This window comes from Malania oleifera, chromosome 7 (assembly GCF_029873635.1).
Source record: "Malania oleifera isolate guangnan ecotype guangnan chromosome 7, ASM2987363v1, whole genome shotgun sequence".
NCBI lineage: Eukaryota > Viridiplantae > Streptophyta > Magnoliopsida > Santalales > Ximeniaceae > Malania > Malania oleifera.
The window spans coordinates 2015317-2037976 of record NC_080423.1 but is presented as its reverse complement, the minus strand read 5'-3'; the positions used below and the strand labels follow the sequence as shown (position 1 = coordinate 2037976).

Here is a 22660-nt window from a genome sequence, read left to right as displayed (position 1 = left end):
AAGTGCCATTGGTGCTATGTGTTGGATTGTCAGTTTGCACTGGTTTTACTTGCTTTTTTTAGTTTTCCAAATTTTTTTCTATGCTATTTTATTTGAATTTTTCCAGACTTTACTAAGGAGATGTCTTATTCTCTTGGCTGTATATTCTTAATCAACAAACAACAACAACAACAAAACTGAGCCTTAGTCCCGCTAAGTGGGGTTGGCTATATGAATCCTTTTCTGTCAATTTATGCGATCATAGACCATTTCTTTTGATAGATTCAAAGATATTAAATCCTTACTCACTATCTCCTCCCAAGTTATTTTAGGTCTACCCCTACCCCTTCTACTGCCCCCCACAGTAACTAAGTCACTCTTCCTCACAGGTGCACTATAAGGCCTATGTTGCAAGTGTCCATACCATCTAAGTCGTCCTTCCCTTATCTTATTATCTATAGGAGCTACACCTAACTTACCACGAATATGTTCATTCCTTAATTTATCTTTCAATGTTATACCACTCATCCATCTAAGCATCCTCATCTTGGCAACTTTTACTTTTTGGATATTATGTTTTTTCGTCGCCCAACATTTTGATCCATATAGCATAGCTGGTCTTATAGCTGTCCTATAAAACTTCCCTTTCAATTTTAAGGGTATTCTACGATCACATAGAACACTTGAAGAACTTCTCCATTTTACCCAACCTGCTTTAACTCTATGCATTACATCATCTTCAATTTCTCCTTCAGCTTGCATAATAGATCCAAGGTATCGAAATCTACAAGTGCTATTTATTTCTTCATCATCAAGTTTAACTTTGTCTCCAATATTCCTCCTATCATTACTAAAATTACATTTCATATATTCTGTTTTATTTCTACTTATCTTAAAGCCTCTAGATTCTAAAGCTTCTCTCCATAATTCTAACTCAACCTCTACTCCATCCCTAGTTTCGTCAATTAATACAATATCATCTGCAAACAACATACACCATGGAACCTCCTTTTGAATACTCTTAGTCAATTGGTCCATCACTAAAGCAAAAAGATAAGGACTCAAAGCAGATCCTTGATGTACACCTATGGTAATTGGAAATTCTCTAGTTTCTCCATCTATAGTCTTTACATTAGTCATTACTCCATTGTACATATCCTTAATGACATCGGTATACCTACAACATATACCCTTTTTTTCTAAAACCTACCATAGAACTTTCCTAGGTATCCTATCATATGCTTTTTCAAGGTCAATAAATGTCATATGCAAGTCCCTCTTCTTTTCCCTAAACTTTTCCATTAATTTTCTTAAAAGATAAATAGCTTCTGTGGTAGATCTCCCAGGCATAAAACCAAATTGATTTTCTGAGATCTTCGTTTCTAACCTTAATCTTTGTTCAACTACTCTTTCCCATAGTTTCATCGTATGACTCATAAGTTTAATTCCACGATAGTAATTACAATTTTGAATATCTCCTTTATTTTTGTATATAGGTATTAAAGTGCTTTTCCTCCATTCATCTGGCATTTTCTTAGTTTTTACAATTGTATTAAATAAATTAGTTAACCATATAATTCCGTTATCACCCAAGCATTTCCAAACTTCAATTGGGATGTTATCTGGTCCCATAGCTTTCCCATTTTTCATCTTTCTTAGTACAAACTTAACTTCGTTAACTCTAATTTTTCGAATAAATCTTATATTTTTAGTCTTTTCCTCATTTGACAATTCTAAATTTAAGCCTTCTATTTGGTTTTCGTTAAACAACTTACTAAAGTAACTTCGCCATCTTTCTTTAATATCTTCGTCCTTAACCAAGACAATATCATCCTCACTTTTTATACATTTTACATTTCTTAAGTCCTTGTTCTTCCTTTCTCTAACTTTAGCAAGTTTAAATATATCTCTTTCCCCTTCTTTTGTACCTAATCTATCATACAAACTATTAAATGATCTATATTTAGCTTCACTAACGGCCCTTTTTGCATCTTTTCTTGCCTCCTTATATTTTTCAAAGTTATCGTTGTTTCTACATTTTTGCCCCGTTTTATACCAAATTCTTTTTGTCTTTATGATTTTTTATACATCTTTATCCCACCACCAACTTTCTTTGCTATTTGAGAATCTTCCCCTTGATTCGCCTAAAATCTCTTTTGCTATCTTTTTAATAGAGTTAGCTAATCTATTCCAAAGAGTATTTGAATCTATCCCATCCTCTAAGGTCCAATCCCCATCTTTGATCATTTTATCTTTAAATTTTATTATATTTTCTCCTTTTAGGTTCCACCATCTAGTTCTCCTACACTGGTTTATTTTATCCTTTTTCTTCCATTTTTTAATGCATATATCTAACACTAAGACTCTATGTTGTGTGGTTAGACTATCACCTGGAATAACTTTACAATCCTTGCATGATACACGATCTACCCTCCTAGTTAAAAAAAAATCTATTTGACTTCTATTTTGTCCACTTTTAAAGGTTATTAAGTGTTCTTCTCTCTTCTTAAAGCAAGTATTCATTATACTAAAATCATATGACATAGCAAAGTCTAAGATCATCTCCTCAGACTCATTTTTGTCTCCATATCCATATCCTCTATGTATCCTTTCATAATTTTTATTATCTCTTCCAACGTGTCCATTCAGATCTCCTCCTATAAATATTTTCTCAGTCCCTGGTATGGCTTGTATAATACTATCCATTTCTTCCCAAAATTGTCTCTTAAGATTTTTTGCTAAGCCAACTTGAGGAGCATAAGCACTAATGATATTTATTATCTCTTGTCCTAATACCATTTTGATTTTTATAATTCTGTCCCTTACTCTAGTTACATCCACAACGCTATCTTTTAAGTTTTTGTCTATAATAATGCCTACTCCATTCTTATGTTTTTCTTTTCTAGTGTACTAAAGTTTAAAACTTGATTTATCGATTTCTCTAGCTTTCTCCCCCACCCACTTAGTTTCTTGAAGGCAAATTATATTAATTCTTCTTCTAATCATTGTATCCACAATTTCCATGCTTTTACCCGTAAGTGTCCCTATATTCTAAGTTGCTAATCTAATCCTAGTTTTCTGAACTAACGTCTTTACCTGCCCACGTCCAGAATGATGTAGGAGCCCTCGCATATTTGACACCGTACCCAGGCGCCGACACGGCGCGTCGCTTCGGGGCGACGACCTAGCCCACCCTCGTCCACTTTTTGCTACACCCGGTTGGTTCAAGTGCAACGCATCGCTCGTAGGGGACGCCCTAGCAAATATTCGGTAAGGATTCATATCATAGTGATCTGACAAATTTTACGCTGGCTGTCAGCTACCTAACGCAACCCTCCTCCTTAACCCGGGCTTGTGACCGACTGTGTGTGAAAAAATTAGGACATTTAAGTGCATCACAGGCGGAACAGTTTTCATTTTTCATTTCTAGATCTCAAAATAGTTAAAAAAACACCTTGTTTTTGAATTTTCCAAAAGATTATATAAGAAATTAGATATTTAGAAAACAATAAAAAGATGTTTTCCAACTTTGCTATACAAATTTAGAAAATTGGAAAACAAGATGGTATTTTTTGTAATTGTTTGAAAAATTGGAATTGGAAAATAAAACTCTTTTGCCCAAGCAAATAGTGCCAAGATTTTTTTTTTAGGGGAAAATACATTTATACCCCCTAAAATATACAATCCATTACAAATGCCCCCTTGAACTTTTGAATGATAATTGCACCTCCTAGACTATCAAAGGGGTAACGGAGTTAACATCCATTAACTAAAAATAAAAAAAATACCTTTACATTCGTTTAGTTTAATTTCACTCCTTCTAACTTGGTAGCAACTTGTAGATGGAAGGGATCAAACAATAGTAGGATTGCCTAAATTGTTGTGAAGTTTCAAATATCATTTATATTCATTATGTATAAAATGAATTATATTTTATGAATAAATAAAATATTGTTTCATTTATTAGTTAAATTATTTCTTTAATTAAGTTTTTTGGATAGTACAATGTAATCCATAAGATATATGTCATGTTAATAGGAAAACTGGAATATATAGTATATGCTATTTTATTAATATATACTATACTGTACATGTGATGTAGATATAATGTATTTTTATTTATGGAATTAATCACAGAATTTATCAAAATTTTATTTCTTTTTTATTCTTATAATTCCATTAATTTCTATGTTTTATTATGTTTTTTTTTTGTTGTCATCCACGCACCAAAATCATTGTCTTTTTTCCCCTTATGGGCATTTTTGTCACGTTCATTCCGTAAAATTTATTAATAATGATCTTCTTTAGGCTTAGTAGGGTAGTATTGTCTAAAACAATTATTAACCATTCATGTGCCATATGCATTACAATAATCCATTAGTTTTAACTATTTTTTGTTAATTGAAGGAGTTTTTAACAACCATGAAAATAGTTTACACTTTTAAAAGCTTAAGGGGGCATTTGTAATAGATGATATAGTTTAGGGCGTGTTAGTGTATTTTCTCCTTTTTTAATTTTCATTTTGTATGCAACTTGTTAAAGCTTAATATACATTGTTGACCCACAACCTAACAGCATAAGCTTTTAGGTAAAGTGGTAATCTAACTTCGTATTGGAGCCCTCCAAGAGGTCCTAGATTCCAGTCTTGTTGCCCGCATTTATTATGTGGTGTTCAAAAGATTATTATATTCCTTGTAATGGGTGTTATCTATTGCGTTTTTATCTCTCAATGTGCTGCTGGACTGCATGTGGGGGGGAGTGTTAAAGCTCAACATACATTGTTGGCCCAAAACCTAGCAGCTTAAGCAGGTAAAGTGGTAATTTATCATGGTATAAGAGCTAGTTATCAGGAGGTCTTGGGTTCTAGTCTTGTTGCCTGCATTTATCGTGTGATGTTTAAAAAATAATTTTGTTCCCTATCATGAGTGTTATTTATCATGTGTTTGTCTCTTCACGTGCAGGGGAGTGTTAAAGCTTGATGTACATTATTGGCCCATAACCTAACAGCTTAAGTTTTTAGGTAAAGTGGTAATCTAATAGATACACCTAAGGATCCTAATATTAAGTTAGGGGCAAATGATGGTGAATTGATCCAAAATCCTGCACATTATAGGAGCTTAGTCAAGAAGCTAAACTATGTGGCAGTTATTTGACCAAGACATTGCCTTTGCACACAGTGTGGTTGGCTAGTTTTTAAACCCTCCTTGTACATGTCACCAGAATGTAGTTATATGCACCTTGAGGTATCTCAATGGTGCACCGAATTGAGGATTGTTACATCATGATCATGGTCATACTATAGGGTTATGCAAATGCAGATGGTTGGATCCTCTTTGAGAGCTGATCTATCATAGAACATTGTGTTTTTGTTGCTGGAAATTTGATAGAAGAGTAAGGAACAACTGGTAGCTGCATGATCTACTGCTGAATGCGAATATAGAGCTATGATTCATGCTGCTTGTGAGTTAATCTGGTTGAGGAGCATGTTGGAGGAACTTGGATTTTCACATTTTTCACCTGTGGAGTTAATGTCTAATTAGTTTGCTGTCCATATTGCATTGAATTTGGTATTCCACTAGAGGAAAAAGCATAGTGAAGTTGATCATCACTTTGTAAAAGAGAAAATTGTAAACTTCGTAGTACTGTTCATGCAATATTAGGAGATCAGCTCGCTGATTTATGACAAAGCCTTTTGGAGGGTGCTTGGGTTAACTATATTTGTGATGAACTCCAGCTTATGGGGGACTGTTGAAGAGTGTAGGTGAAAGTGTAATATTTCAAAGGTATTTGTGTCTACTTTATTGTTTTATTATAAACAGAGTGGGTAGTGGCCACACTGGTTATTTCATTCTCTTAACTCCTCTCTCTCTCTCTCTCTCTCTCTCCAGCATGAAATGTAACATTAAGAAACCATTTTACCGAAAAGCTTAAGCTGGCTGTGGGCCAACAATGCATGTCCAGCTTCAGCTCTGGGAACAAACATATACAACTCCTCTAAGGGTGGATGGCCAAGACAATAATGCGATTGAAACTGTGATAATGAACTCTTAGGTGCTGCACAAGCCACCTCATTGTCTAGCTAATAGAGGCCACCAAACTCATGATCTCCACCAATAATCATCTTTGTCTTTAGAGCTCAAAAAACACAATATAAGGGAAAAAAGGGACAAAACAGTTAAGAGGACTGGGGTTTGACTACTAAGCCTTCACTAAGAGCATTATAATAAGCTGAGCTTGACCTCCTTTGCTTTCATTGATCTAGTTTCTAACCTCCATATTTTCTTCCATTGGTTTTATTTGTTGTAATTTTACAGGCAAGCCAAAGATGTCATTAAAGCAATAAAAAAACGCCTGGGACATAAGAATTCAAATACTCAACTATTTGCAGTTAATGTAAGTACAGGCTCTACGGTTTTGTAATATTTCTACTTGATGTGATGAAATTTTTGCATGTCAATTGTCCTTTAATCGACAGACTGCCCTTCTGGTATATATTCTGCTCTCAGATATGCCTGTCAAGTGGCACTACACATAGTTATATTCCTTTTCAGTTCTGTTATTGATTATAATTATGATTTCTGCAGTTGTTGGAGATGTTAATGAATAATATTGGAGAACATATACATAGGCAGGTGATTGATTTAGGACTTCTTCCTATACTTGTGAAGATAGTGAAGAAAAAGGTATTTTCTTCCCCATGTCTTTGTGAATTGTGAGCTGATCTTAAATGGTTAAAATTAATTTCCTCATTTCCTCTTACAGTCAGACTTGCCAGTACGAGAAAGGATTTTTCTCCTTCTAGATGCCACACAAACTTCCCTTGGTGGAGCTTCTGGAAAGTTCCCTCAATATTATGCTGCATATTATGATCTTGTGGTAGGTACAAATATGCAACATGTGTAACCCCACTCTTTTTTGGATGATATTGAAATGTGGCATGCTATTTCATGCTGACCTTCATGGCATGCTGTTTCTGGAAACTTTAGTGGCCTACATTATTTGCACTTTGGAATGTGATTAAAAGCAATAACCTGTGTTACATATAGCATTTGTGTTATTTATGATTTGTAGAATAGAATGATGTGGGGATTATTTGACGATATATTGCATATGGCGCCATATCCGATCGAAGGTTTAGAGGGCACTACTATAATTTAGGAGGATGGTTTGTGTAAGGAAGGGGATTTTGCGCACTCCAGTTGTTGACGTATATCATAAGGACTTTGGAATCTCTACAATTGATGGGTGAGATGGGTTTGTGATTGTTTTTTCCTTAGATGGAGATAAAAAGAAATTGAACATGGGGCAGCATGAATCAGCAAACTTTGAAGTGTTGGTGAACTATGTGGGCAAGGGCTTAAAGAGGGGGTTCCTTATGTGACTTGTTAGTTAGGTCTTTTTAATTTTAATTTTATTTTTATTTCTTTTGGGATTGCTCAATCTCTTTTGTACTGTAATCTCTTTTCTTCTCTTAATATATCTTCTTTTATTATCAAAGAAGAAGAAGAAGAAGTTAAAATTCTTGGTGCTCTTGTAAAGTAAATAGAAACTAAAAAAGAAAAAAATGATTCAACTCCAACCTTATAGACTAGGAATAACTACCCCCAAATCTTCTCATAGAAATTTTGCATCTCCACTGAAATCTCAATTTTTGAATACCTACTCGTTTTCCAGATATAAGTGTGCCTTGGTGAGTCCCTGCCTAATGCCTTCAGCAACGGTATACCACCACAATTCAATGGCACACTGTCTATGATCTTTATTTACAACCCATTCAATGTACTTTTTGAACAACAGTGTATTATGGGCTATGATCCTGGATAATGTGGCAATAGAACGTGGGAATGGAATGTGAAAATAAAACATTTTTTTTAATAATAAAAAAAGCTATATTAGATAGAAAGAAGAAAATGTACAACCTGGGGGACAAGGAGTCCACCAATAACAGCAAAAGAGCATCAAAGAAAAAAGAAACATGGGAAAAAAAGAAGAAGCAAAAAACGCAAAATCATGAAATAAACTAGACATAATTAACCAAGGAAACCCCTTTTCAAACCCTTTCCATCATAATATTTATGAGCTCTTCAAATTAGCTAATTCCCTTTGACCCTTCATCTTTCAACTTTTACCACCATCCAATTGTACTTTATTTCCGCCAATATTAGTCAACTTTAAATCCACTTTATCCAAAAGATCTTGAGCTTCTAACTCCTTAGGAATCTCCTCCATGGATGTAGGTAAATGGTGAGACCTTGCACCAGAGCAGAGGGGAGGGTTTACTGATCCCCTGGAAGTGTGTCATTATTTGAAGTTCTTGCAATGAACCTTGCATATTGCGTGGAGAGGAGCTCTGGTTTCTTATACTGTTCATGCTTCTAAGGCATAGGCCTTGGTTTTTGTATGGCTTATGTTTGATTGCTTCTAAGGTTTGGGTTTCCTTTTCACCAATAAAGGAAGCAAAATGAATAATTTTTACGTTTTGAATTTGTCAAATCAGCTTGCATTTTGCTGCTTCTCGTGAATTTGTATGTATATGCACAATGTTCGCTTTTGGAAAGACCTTTTGTTGGGAGTGTTGTTTTGTCCACCTCTTTTCCTCACCTATTCCATTTGAGCTCTGGACAGGATTGATCTAGTTCTTCTTTTATTGTGGAGCTGGGTGGTCCTTTACCTTCTTGGGCATTTCTCTGGTAGGTTGTGCTTAATAGGATCAACACCAACAACTTGTTCCAGATTAGGAGACCGTTAAAGGCTCTCTCCAGATGTATGTGTGCTGCTTTTTTTAATAGCTCTGAAACTGCCCTGCATCTTTTCATGCATTGTGATTTCGCCAGGAGGATTTGGAACAAGCTGTTTAATTGTTTTGGGGAATGTTGGGTTTGTCCAAAGACAGTGGAGGAGTTTTTGGCAATTCAATTTGTCGGTTTTGGCAGGAAAATTGAAGGTAAAGAGTTATGGAATTGTGCCCTATTTTCTGTATTTTGAGGTCTGTGGATGGAATAAAACACGCGTATCTCAGGGAAGAAGTTGTCATTTTTGTTGGTTTAGGAGAAGCTTCAATATTTGGCTTCTCTTTGGTGTCTGGGTAGTGGGAACTTCGAGGGGGTTTCTTTTCGGATATTCACTGTGATTGGATTTCCTTGTTGGATTGATACAGCATGCTGATTATTTTGGATCATTTCTAGTGTTTTTTGGTTTTCCCTTTTTACTTGTTCTGGGGTAACCCAGATTTTCAAAAGGAGATGTCTTATTCTCCTGTTTGTACATTCTTATTCTATAAATAAATTTCTTTTGGTATCAAAAGTATTCTGAGTTGAGGTTGCTCTTACTTGTAGTAAAATATTGTAAGGCATTTGGTGTATGTTGTACCTGCTAACATCACAAGGATTAGAATTGTGTGCTCAACTACTAAATAAAATGGAAGTATTTTTTATTAACTCTTTTAAGGAAATTTTCATAGTAATGAGCAAAATTAGAAGAGACAAATTCAGAGTTCTGACAAATCACTATAATGTACTGTGGATCATGAATAATTAAGGCTCTCACTATGTATTTTTTATGTTGGTTGCATATGACAACCTAAATGGTTGGATGAATACACACATGAACTTGTGGTTGCACCTTACTCTTTTTTGTGCAGTATCCACTCCTATACGCTACCTATAATATGGATATACACTTTTGGGCTATATATTCATAAATAAACGTTCTTAGTGTGCAGTGTCCTTGTTCAATCTGTTCCCTGGTAATGTTAAGGAAGTAATTGTGAATGACTACTTGACTACTTATTTATTTATTTTTTGGGGGTTATTCCAGAGCATTCAATGAGTGTATTCCAACTTTATTTTCTAAATTAAGTATGTTTGGTTTTCTCAGAGTGCAGGTGTGCAGTTTCCTCAACGGTCTCGTGCCCTCACATCTAATCATCCTCCTTCTGAAAGAGACAATATTCATATACCTGTTGCTGAACTTGCTGCCTCTACACATGAAAGGGCTGCACTGCAAGCAGAAGCTCAAACTATCCCTGAATCTAGGTATTTTATTTCCCTGGTAGTTATTGTTTGACCTGCCTAGATCCTATTGTGCAGTGCAGGGATTTTCATTGTTGAATGGATTGTGGAAAGACTAATAGTAAGGTGTTCAAACATTCATTTCTCCTGAGACAAAAATTATTTAGATTCTCTTAGTGCTTATTTTATCATCCATTTTTGAGACTTTGTTACTTCATTACTTTGTTTCATTTGAAATATCATGGTCAGTTAACTGTCCAGGCAAAGCATAAAATGTTTTTAAGTGTTAGATTACAATAAATTTTTTGATATTTTGTGCACGTCTTTGATGCTGCAAGAAATCTAATATGGTTTTGTATTAATCATATTTATGGACAATTGTTCTTCAATTCTAAGTATCAGGGCTAGCAAACTGTTGGCAAAGCTGGAAAAGTTTGTCATGGCTGTATATATTGGAGCCATGACTGTCCAAAATCTGATGGAGATGCTAGGCCTAGGAAAGAAATAGATTTGCAAAATCATCATTTAAGTAACAATCCAGAAAAAAATGAGCATTTGTTAAAACACAAGATGAATGCATACATACATACACACATACATATTTATATATGTGCATAAGTACGTATATATATTTCATTGTACAACCAAAAGGAGGTTTACATTCATCAGACTCTTTCCATTTGGTTTTACTCAGTCTATATACAACATTATTTCCACATGTCAAACTAGTCCCCTTCCAAAATTCTTGGACCAAATGTGTTTGCTGACAAAAAAATACATCCTTTGCGTTTTCATGCCAATATATTACATGTCTTGAAACGGTAGTGAAAAACTCTGCGCATGTGGCTTTCCTTCAATTCAACTGAACAGTCTGAACCTAAAATTGTTTGTGAAATAGGGTGAGCAACGACAAGCTCACTAAACATTCTTAATTACACTTTGTTCATATAAGGACTTCATCACTTTATGATGTGAACTTTATAAGCATGCGTACTTTGTTCATAGAAGGACTTCATCACTTATGGTGTTATGTGTTAACTGATTGCCATGAGCACATTCCCTATTCTAGGTAATCTCTCTATCTAGGGTCACCACTGCAAGCTATACAAGTAGCTCAATTTTCAGCCTCATGTACCATCTCAAACAAGTACCAATTTCTAGCTTGGCCGCATAAGCGGAAATACCCTTCACATGAATGAATGGAGATTGAGGACACCTACCTTGATTATTAGGTTCTCCAATTTATTTTGTTGTTCCTTGATTTTGGACTGAGAAGTTCCCTAACCCAGTTGAGGAGCAGCTGATCGAAAGAAAAGCAGGTAGACCGCTTGATGAGGTATACTACCATGACATTATATACAATGACTTTTGTTTATCTGCTGACCAGCATGAGTGAGTGAACAAGCTTTCTTTCCACTTTCTGGGATGCTTGATGAGCTTCTCTTCCTTCCCTCCCTAAGTAAGCTAACCAATATGTCGTTTTACTGCCTTGTCTGAATTTTCTGTACTCCTATTTTTCTATCTTCTGCAGAATTTTCTCTCTCTTCCTTCTCCTGTCTCTATTAACTTAAAGAGACACACTACACACTAATTTCCATTTAATTAATGCACAATATTCTTAGCTTAAATTTATTAAACATAAAAAGGAAATGCTATTTTTAAAATTAATTTAAATTTACAATGACATAAAGGGTATCAATATCACTTATCACATTGCACTAATATTATAAGGACTTAATTGTAGTTCTATTATATCTTCCATTTTTCTACAGTTTCTATTCATTCGATTGATTATGACTGGTAAACTGCTCAAGCAGAGTTGAAAGTTGTTAATGGTAATAGGAAAAAAATTTCAGGTGCCTTGCAGTTGAGTTATATGGACGGTATACAGCTTGTTTCCTTTCCTAAACTTCCTTTTTCTTTTTGACAATGATTTACATAATGTACGGGGAAAGCATGTTTGATTGCAAGAAAAGTTGTCAGTAGTTTCCTATACCATTGGTGCATCTTGTTAGAGAATCAGGGAAATAAAGAGGAGAATTTCTTTTAGTTGGAGAACCTACAATCCCATTAGTTCTCCCATGTTTATAAATGTCTCATGTATATCAAAAGGGAAATGGTACCCTTACTAACATGCAGTAACCTATAAAATAACATGCCATAACCTATAACACTCCATCTCAAGGTGACGCATTTATATAATATGCTCCTATATTTTCTACAAATGAATTAACCTGGGCAGCCCTTGAACACTTTGTAAACAGATTAGGCAGCTGATATTCAAACTTCATATGAGTGGTTGTAATGAGCCTTTGCACAAGTTTTTCTTGAACAAAATGACAATCAACTTCAATTTATGTTGTCCTCTCATAAAAGACTGGAATTGAAGTAATTTGTACACCATATTGATTATCACTTACCAACTCCATATGCTATGAATGTACAAATGCAAGTTTACTCCAACATATTCTTCAATAAAATATATTCACATGTAATATGGGCTGTGGCTTTATACTCAAAACCCTACACTTGATTGTGCAACCGCAGTTTGTTCCCTACTCTTTTAAGATACCTGCCACCAAATACACAATATCCTGTTATGAATCTTCTGTCAAATGGTGATTCCGACCAATCTGCACTTGTGTATTCCTAAACACACATATGACCCTGATCATAAAACTGGCAGCTTCTTTTGGGCACACCTTTGGATATGTCTAGATATGAATAGCATCCCAGGATCGTAGCAGTATCCTAGTGATTGTTCAGGTAGAATCAAGGAACTGACTCACATCAATCGCTGCAAAAGTAATGTTTTGTCAGTATCGTCCATGATCTATCAACCATTCACCCCTTCTAGCATTGGTTTACTTTTAGGATCCTGGGTGCATCAATAGGTTTGGGTCCAAATAACCCTCTCATCCAACAAATCTAGAGCATATTTCATCCATGAAAAGACAATCCCAAATGAGATCTAGATACCTTAATTCCAAAAGAAGTTCTTCAATCGTTCCATATCTTAGTCTGAAGTTTAAAAAGCTATTTTAAATGTCGTATCCTTCACTGTCATCACTCGTGATTATAATGCAAGTACAATATTATTCACGTTAGCAAAAAAAATTGTGTAGCAATATAGTGTTAGAATACAAATCGATGTATTGCACTGTCAACGGAACAGCAAACAGCAAGATTTCTTTCCTTGCTTCAGCCCACAAATTATTTCCTTATTTTTCAATTCATTATTTTGTACAGTTAGCATATATTTAGTTTACATGTATAGGGGTTGACAGATTATAGTTTACATGTATAGGGTCAGAATCGCGCTAGACCTTATTTACATTCCATGTAAAGCATTCTTGTAAAGTCTATATATAATATACAGAACTCAAGGCCAGGGCATTCGGCCATTCACACAATACTTTGACATGGTATCAGAGCCAGCCGGCTGCTAGGTTTTTTTTTCCCCTTCAAATTTTTTTGTCTTCTCGGTTTCGTGGCTGTTGTGGTTTTTTTTCTCTCTTCTGGAAATTTTTTTCTCTGTTCTTTTGGTACTTCTGTGGCTGAGTGGCTGTCGGCACAGCAGGTTTTCTGGTTTTCCGTTTATTTTAGTGCAGGCAACAGCTTTCTGTTGCTGTTCCTGGTGCTTCTCTGTATCGGAACAGCAGGTTTCTGTCCTCGTGATTCTCGGCAAGCGGACAACAGCTTTCTGTTGCTGTTTGTGACTCTCGGCAAGCAGGCAACAGCTTTCTGTTGCTGTTTCTGGTACTTCTCTGTCTCGGCACAGCAGGTTTCTGTCCTTGTGATTCTTGGCACAGCAGGTTTCTTGGTTCAAGATTTATTTTTTTTAAGTGCAGGAAGGTTGGTCTTGGTTCTCTCTGTTGCTGTTTCTAGTGCTTCTCTGTCCTTGTGACTCTCAGCATGACAGGTTTTTTTTGGTTCAAGATTTATTTTTTTAGTGCAGGCAGGTTGTTCTTGGTTTTCTTTGTACCTGTGTTGTTTATTTTTTGGGTTTCTAGATTTTCTGGTGGTCTTTTTCTTTCGGCACAGTCTTTTTTTTTGGCTTCTCGATTTGCTCCATTATTTAGCATGGACTCCGCATGTGTGTGTGCCAAGCTTACGGGCAACAATTATTCTATGTGGGATTTTCAATTTGAACTTTTCCTAAAGAAAAAGATCTTTAGGGTCATATTGATGGTGCGGATTGTGCACCCAATCCTGATAAATCCAAGGAGTTAGCGACTTGTCCTTCATGGGTTGTGCTTGATGCTCGGATTATGTCTTAGCTTCTTGGCTTGGTTGAGCCACATATTGTCCCCAACTTGCGACCTTATCACACTGCTCAATCCATGTGGACTTATTTAAAAATAGTATATCATCAAGATAACGGTGCGCGTCGTTTTCAGTTAGAGCATATGATTGCCATGTTGAAACATGACAATTGTTCCATCCAAGACTATTATTCGGGGTTTCTAACTCTTTGGAACGAATATTTTGATCTGGTTACTGCGAATTTTCCTGTTGCCTCTCCTCCCATTATTCAAAGTTTTCACGAGACTAGTCGTCGTGATTAGTTTCTTATGAAACTCCGCCCTGAGTATGAATCAGTTCGCTCGTCTTTGCTGAATCACTCTTTTGTTCCTTCTCTTGATGTTTGTTTTGGTGAGTTACTTTGTGAAGAACAACGGCTTAGTACTCAACTTACTCTGGCACAATCTCATGGTAGGTCAGGGTCTGTCCCTGTGGCTTATGCTGCTCAACGACGAAGACCACCTGCACATTCTAGTACCTTGCAGTGTTTTTGCTACAAAGAATTTGGGCATGTCACTGCTAATTGTTCCAAGAAATTCTACTCTTATTGCGAGAAGAAGGGTCACATTATCAAAGGCTGTCATATTCGCCTGCAGAATCGTCAGGCACAGGCATTATAAACTTTTGTTAATGTAGCCCCCACAGTGACTTTTGCGGCCCCTAGCTCTTCTTCAGGTGACTCCTTTGTTCCTGCACCTCCTACAACGAATTACTGCACACCCGAAATGGTGCAACAGATGCTAATTTCGGCATTATCAGCAATGGGGCTCCAAGGTAACAATTCTACTAAACTCTGGCATGTAGACTCAGGTGCCTCTAATCACATGACGAATAATCCCACTACCCTCTGTCATGTTCGGCGCTACGCTGGTCAATTTACTATTCAGACTGCAAATGGCAGTTCTTTGCCAATAGCTGCTGTCGGAGATGCCTCTTCTAAGTTCACTGATGTGTTTCTTGCTCCTCGGCTTTCCATGAATCTTATTTCTGTTGGTCAATTAGTTGATAACAATTGTGTTGTTAATTTTTTTTGGTAATGGTTGTGTTGTGCAAGACCAAGTAATGGGGGAGCCGATCGCGAAGGGACCTAAAGTGGGGCGCTTGTTTCCATTACTTTTGCCTATTCCAGCACGTTCTCTAGTTTCTTCTATTATTTTACTTGTAATAATGTTTCAGATCTTAGTATGGTGTGGCATCGTCGTTGAGGCCATCCCAATACTCAGATCTTATCTTATGTATTGAACTCTGGTTTACTTGGTAATAAAGAACGTTCTTCTTTATCTCGAGTGTACCTTTTGCAAACTTGGTAAAAGCAAAACTCTTCCCTTCCCTTTGCATGCTAGTAGAGCTTCTCAGTGCTTTGATCTTATCCATAGTGATTTTTGGGGACCTTCCCCGGTTAGTTCACATGAAATATTTAAATACTATGTGACTTTCATTGATGATCATAGCAGATTTACTTCGGTGTACTTTCTTCGCTCTAAATCTAAGGTTTGTCGTACTTTCAATGAGTTTTTAGCATATGTTGACAATCAGTTTTCTATTTCTATTAAGATATTACGCACAGATTCTGGTGGTGAACATGTGTCTACTGACTTTCAGGCATTTTTGGCTTCTAAAAGTATTATTCATCAACATTCATGTCCTGCTACTCCCCAATGGAATGGAGTAGCCGAACGGAAAAATCATCATCTCCTAGATGTGGTATGTACTCTCTTGCTAGAATCCTCTGTTCCATTTTGTTTTGGGTTGAGTCTCTGAAAACTACTAGTTACTTGATTAATCGTTTACCTTCTCAAGTCCTACTCATGGAGTCTTCCTATTTCCGCTTATTTGCTAAGCAACCCAGTTACGATAACCTTTGTACCTTTGGTTGTGTATGTTTTGTTCATTTACCTCCTCATGAGCGACATAAATTATCTGCTCAATCTGTTCGACGTGCATTCTTGGGATATAGTGTGTGTCAAAAGGGATTTGTTTTTAATGATCCTACATTACATCGTACACACATTTCTAGGAATGTTATTTTCTTTGAAAATCAACATTTCTTTCCTGTGTCCTCTGTACCCTCCTCTTCTACTGTGACTCTCCCCTCCTTTGAGGAGCAGTTCTCGGATCCTTATGAAGTCAGTTCTCGTTTTAAACTAGGTATTGTGTATATGTGATGCTCCCACCCACAGTCTCTTCCTGTAGCTCATTCGATAACTGATCCTACTGCGTTCCAGATTCAGTCAGTTGCAGCATTTCCAGAGCCTTTGGTACATCGCTCTTCTCGAGTGTCTGTACCCCCAAATAGGTATGGGTTTCCCTCTTCAAGTTCTGGCAATTCTATTTCAACTCTTACTATTGCATTGTCCAATTTAGATATTCCCACATCCTACTCACATGTTGCCAAGCATGATTGTTGGTGACAAGCTATGTAGGAAAAAATTGCTGCTCTAGGGGCCAATCACACCTGGGACATTAAGCCTTGTCTCCCCACCATTTTTCCTCTGGGTTGTAAATGGGTTTACTTAGTCAAGGTCTGATCAAATGGAAGTCTGGATCGTTACAAAGCTCGCCTTGTTGCACTTGGGAATAATAAGGAATATGGTCTCAATTATGAAGAGACCTTTGCTCCGTGGCTAAGATGACTATTGTTCGTACAATTCTAGCTATTGCTGCTTCCAGTGATTGGCCACTACATCAAATGGATGTCAAGAATGCTCTTCTTCACGGGGATCTTAAAGAGTGTACTTATATGAAGCCACCCCCCAGGCTTGTTTCCCTCTCTGACTTCACATGTGTGTAAGCTTCATCGCTCTCTTTATAGTCTCAAACAAGCTTCGAGGGTCTGGTTTGATAATTTATTACAATTTTCATTCAAGCAGAGCAAGTATGACACTTCATTGTTTCTTCGGAAATCAAACATGGGTATTGTTGTTCTTTTGGTTTATGTTGATTATATTGTGATTACTAGTTCCAATTCTACTTTACTTGCTCAACTTAAGACTCATCTCTTAGAGTCCTTTCATATGAAAGATCTTGGGTCTCTCACATATTTTCTTGGTCTTGAGGTGAATCGTAGTCCCTCAGGTATTTCACTCAATCAACATAAGTATGCTGGTGACTTGTTGGCCACAGCCAGCCTTCATAAGGGTACTTTTATTGATACGCCCATGGAATTAAATGTCAAGCTTCGCAAAGAGGAGGGTGACTTACTTGCTGATCCCAGTTTATACTGGAAGTTGGTGGGTAGTCTTGTCTATCTCACCATTACTAAACTAGACATTTCTTTTGCTGTACAGCAAGTCGGCTAGTTTCTTCAGACTCCTCGTCATCTTCATTTGGCTGCTATTTGTAGGATCATACACTATGTTCAGGGCACTTCTACCCGTGGTTTATTCTTCCCTGCAGCCAATTCTACTCGCCTTGTTGCTTATTGCGATGCTGATTGGGCTGGTTGTGCGTATACACGTCGCTCTATCACTGGTTGGTGTGTGTTCTTAGGTGATGCATTGATCTCTTGGAAGAGTAAGAAACAAGACAGAGTTTCTAAGTCATCGACGGAATCTGAATACTGGGCAATGTATTTTGCTTGTTCTAAAATTATTTGGCTTCAAGGTTTGCTTGCTAAGCTAGATTTTTCTGAGACCGATCCTACACCTCTACATGCCGATAATACGAGTGCTATCCAGATCACGGCCAATCATGTCTATCATGAGCGCACGAAGCATATTGAAGTCGATTGTCACTCTATCTGTGAAGCATTTGAAGCTCGTGTTATCACTCTTCCTCACATTTCCACTGAATTACAAATTGCGGATATCTTCACCAAGGCTCTCATTCGTCATCGGCATTGCTTCCTAAGTAGCAAATTGATGCTTGTTGATCAACTTGCATCAATTTGAGGGGGGCTGTCAATGGAATAGCAAATAGAAAAGCAAAAGATTTCTTTCCTTACTTCAGCCCACAAATTATTTCCTTACTTTTCAATTGATTATTTTGTACAGTTAGCATATATTTAGTTTACATGTATAGGGATAGAATCATTCTAGACCTTATTTACTTTCCATGTATAGCATTCTTGTAAAGTCTATATATAATATACAGAACTCAAGGCCAAGGCATTCGGCTATTCACACAATACTTTGACATACACAACCCATGAAGGCCAAAATCTATCCCCACTTTACGATTTCACCAAAGCATGCTCTATAAGGCTTCTCAAATCTTATAGAGAATTTTTTAGGTGATATACCAACCCCAACTTCTCTAGGCAACAAACCCTGGTTGTCACATTTGTGAACAAAAGTGTGACCCTAATCTTGATATAAGAGACCTCTCCCATATGCACTTTGTGGAATCTCAAGATGCAAATTACTCAATTCCAATGACTTGTCTTTGGAGAATCAAGAATCTGGCTCACAGCACTTGTTGTGAAAAATATATTTGGTCGATTAACTGTGAGATTGTTGAATTTTCTACCATGTCTTTGACACTAACTTGTTGTTAGGACCCATTTGTATTGATGGGTTTGGATTTGAATAGGCGGTCCATCTAAAAGTTCAAGAGGATACATCCTTTGTGACAAAACGGTTCCTTCTAGTACTTCTATACCCAAGAAGTATTTCAATGATCCTAAATTTTAATATGGCATTTAGTTTTCTAGAAAATGCTTTAGCCATTGGATACCTTGATCATCATCACCAATAATCACAATATCATCCATATACATAAAGAACACAATTCTATTGGATGCAATACGATGATTAAATATAGAATGATCTATTGCATGTTGTTGAAGGCCAAACTCAAGTATTACAACTCTAAATTGACTAAACCATGCTCTAGGAGACTGCTTTAGTCCATACAATGATTTCTTGAGTTGATACAAGACACCTAAACCCCCTTGAGCAACAAACCCAAGTGGTTGCTCCATATAGACCTCCTCATGAAGATCATAATGGGAAGGCGTTCTTGACATTTAACTGATGGAGTAGCCTATGACTAGTGGTGACTGAGGAGATGAACAAACAAATTAAGGCAAGTTTGTGACCAGGAAAATATTTTAGAATAGTCCAAATTGTACACCTGTGTATGTCTCTAAACAACAAGGCATGCCTTCAGAAAATAGATTTAGGAAGAGAGAGAGAGAGAGAGAAGTAATCATAGCAAATGAAATTAGATAGCAATGGGAAGATCAACACAGATGAAGAAACTAAAGGCGTAGCAGTAGAAGTTAGAGGAGACTCCGCTTGCTTAAGTCTCCGTTGTTTATACAACTGTCAATTAGGAAGATCAAGGCAATGAGAAGGACTCGGACTAGATGAAGATGTAGGTGGATGATTGGGTCAGAGATAATAAGGCAAAATAAGGAAGGTTAGGCAAAGGAAGGGACTCATTGATGGTAGAAGTAGAACAACAAGGACTCAAAATGGTATACTGTAGGCTAAAGAAGGTAACATGAGACCAAAAAATGATGCAAGATAGGACTATAATGGCGATATCCTGTTTTAGTACATGAATAGCCTATAAAACACATCGGATCCAACTTATCCACCCAATGGTTTAATTGATGAACAAAGGACATACCCAAATATACGAGGAGGTAAAGAAAATAAAGAAGCATTTGGGAGTAGAACGAAGGATGGAAGTTTGTTGATAAGGAAGTAGGGAGTGAGAATGAGTACAATATCACTTTAAAATGATTAAGGAACATTGTTTTGATAAAGTAGGGTACAAGTGACTTCAAGGATATGTCTATTTTTCCTCTTAGAAACTCCATTGTTATGGACTCTGGGCACATGATGGCTGATGAACAATACCAAATTTTGTTATGTAGGTAGCGAATTAGCTACTGAAGTACTCCTTAGTATTATCACCACAAAATATCTAAACAAGCAAATCAAGTTGAGTTGTTACTTCAAAACAAGAGGCCAAAGATATGAGACAACTCAATCCTTTATTTAATAACGCCAAGTCATCCTTGAATAGTCAAATTGAGTCTTTACTTGTGTGTTTTTGTTTTTGTTTTTGTTTTTCTTTCTTACTTTTTTTTTTCTTGGTGGTTTTCTTGTTTTATTTGGTGGACTCCCCTTCCCTACACATTGTATTCTCCTTTCTTTCTATCTAATATTGCTTTTTAAAAAAAATAAAAATAAAATAAGGGCTTACTCCCCATTTATTGACTTAGGAAGCAAATGGAACACTTGCTCTAGACTAGACATAAAACTCAAAGTGGGAACTAGTTTTTTAAACTTGTCTAATGAAGGATGACCAAAGCAACAATGGATTTGGTCCATTTGGAGTGATATAGCAATAGCAATGTAGGCAATAGATGGAGATAATGACTCAAAGTGATAAAGTCCACCAGCCTCTTGTCCTCTGTGAATCAACTTCATTGTCTTTAAATCCTAAATGATGAAAAAATAACAAAACAATATTATTGAACAATTCATTGATTTTGTAATGTTGTTAACTAACATAAGATTGAAGGGAAACTTGGGATATACAAAACAGAAGAAAAAGAGACAAGGATATGGGGCTTACTATCCATTTTCCTTAACAATAGTACTAATGGACCCATCTGTTGGGTAACACAAGGTAGGCTTTCAAAATACTATGGGTGGAAAGATATTAGTTATACCTATCATATGATTAGTAGTGATTGAATCTGTAACTCAATGACTAGCATGAGAAATATTAGACGATAGGCAAGCTATAGGGTTACGTGTCTGAGTGAGAGATACAATGGGAAGAGAAGCTTGCTTGGATGCTTGATGTTGGAATTTGAAATTCTTTCTTTATGATATACAATGCTTCTCCCATTCTAGCTTGAAAGTGCAGAATCTGTGGTTGCTAAGTTGGCAATTCGTAGCGATTACCATGAAGTTCCCAACTCGTCTTAATAATATGGCATCCTCATGTACAACGAGTGCACTTGTGGCGGGGCCTCTACCACATCCATCCTTTCGACCAATACTGCTTGAACCACTCCAATAATTCCGGGATTACTTGGTGGAAAACTAGAATCACCTTGTGTAACAAAAGAAGTCTTCTTAGAGCCAAAGGTTGAAACATTAGAAGTAAGGTTGAGGAATGTGTACTAAAACAGGCACGAAGGATGTGAGAACAAACATTAACAAAGGATGGTAACTATGCTCTACCAATGATTTGGGACAAGTCTGCCTCAAACTTGGGATTCAAACCCTCTAGGATCCTAAGAACTGTCATATGCTTCCTTTGCTTTTGCATCTCACGAGCATCGGTGATCAAGGGTTGCATGGTGTTAAGTTCCTCATGGATGCGCTTCATCTTTGCAAAGTACTTTGTGGCGATCTTGTCTCTCCCAATTATAATTGGAAAACACCAATGATAGATTGATCATACATAAGTGTAATGTTACTAGACTATAAGAGCTTGACATAATCCCAAATCTTCTTGCATAGATCCAGATGCATTCATGCAATCTGGGGATCCATTTATATCCAATATGCATTCATGCATATTCCTAAATCCATGCTTCTTTCCTTTTGTCTTTGTTGGGCCCAGATTGAACTAGCGTTCAAATTTACCTAAGCTTGTCAAATAGATCTTGACAGCCATAGACCACTGCACATAATTCTTTCCATCCAACTTCTCGATTCTTATCTGCAGCAATGATGAAGAAAACATACTCTTTGGATTTATGGGCTCCATCCCAACACATAAACAAGACCAACAAGAGACAAGGTTAATAGCTGAAACTAACAGACATCCTAAGGTACCGAACAACCATTAACAAAGTGTCATGAGTGAATGACTGGAAAAGGTTGAATCTTTGATTGAAAGACATGACCTACAACTAGATATGATGGAATATGGAAGTATTTAAGGCATTCTGGAAGAAATCAAAGCAAGGCCAAGGCTCAGCAAGCTCCCATGCACCATTGCGTGAGGTCAGAGCTATCGGCTGTTGGATGGCGCATGGGGTGTGTGGGGCCTCCTCCAGTGGTGAAACTTCACAGCCTTATAGATAGGCAGGTTCTGTGTCTATATATTTGTTTGCTTTGGCAAAACCTGAAAGGATTCTAGAGATTCTGAAAGGGCAGCAATGTCCTGCTATTTTTTCGACAACTGCTGTGTTTCCCAGCGTTTCATGAACTTGTATCAGGTGTTTGGTTTTTGCGGATGATTCTTCAATAGTTGCAGGTTTGCATAGTATTATGAGGTTTAGGGGTTGGTTTGGCAACAGCTATGCACTTAGGGTTTGGGTTGGATTCTGCTATGATACCATGTTGAAATATTGGGTAAATTGGAAGACGTAATCACAATGATAGATATCTCCCTCTATATATAATATATGTCAAGTACATAACAGTGACCATAATACTCTTTAGTAATTC

General features: G+C 36.7%; 1 protein-coding gene across 2 annotated transcripts in view; it reads left to right on the top strand.

Moving 5' to 3' along the window:
* LOC131159735 (TOM1-like protein 5) overlaps positions 1–22660 on the top strand; it is an 83972-nt gene that overhangs the window by 35065 nt on the left and 26247 nt on the right. For both annotated transcript variants that reach the window (XM_058114877.1, XM_058114876.1), the window contains exons 4-7: positions 6294–6372; positions 6564–6662; positions 6742–6855; positions 9856–10013. In XM_058114877.1, the coding sequence (XP_057970860.1) occupies positions 6294–6372; positions 6564–6662; positions 6742–6855; positions 9856–10013 (450 nt within the window). The remainder of the gene's footprint in view (positions 1–6293; positions 6373–6563; positions 6663–6741; positions 6856–9855; positions 10014–22660) is intronic.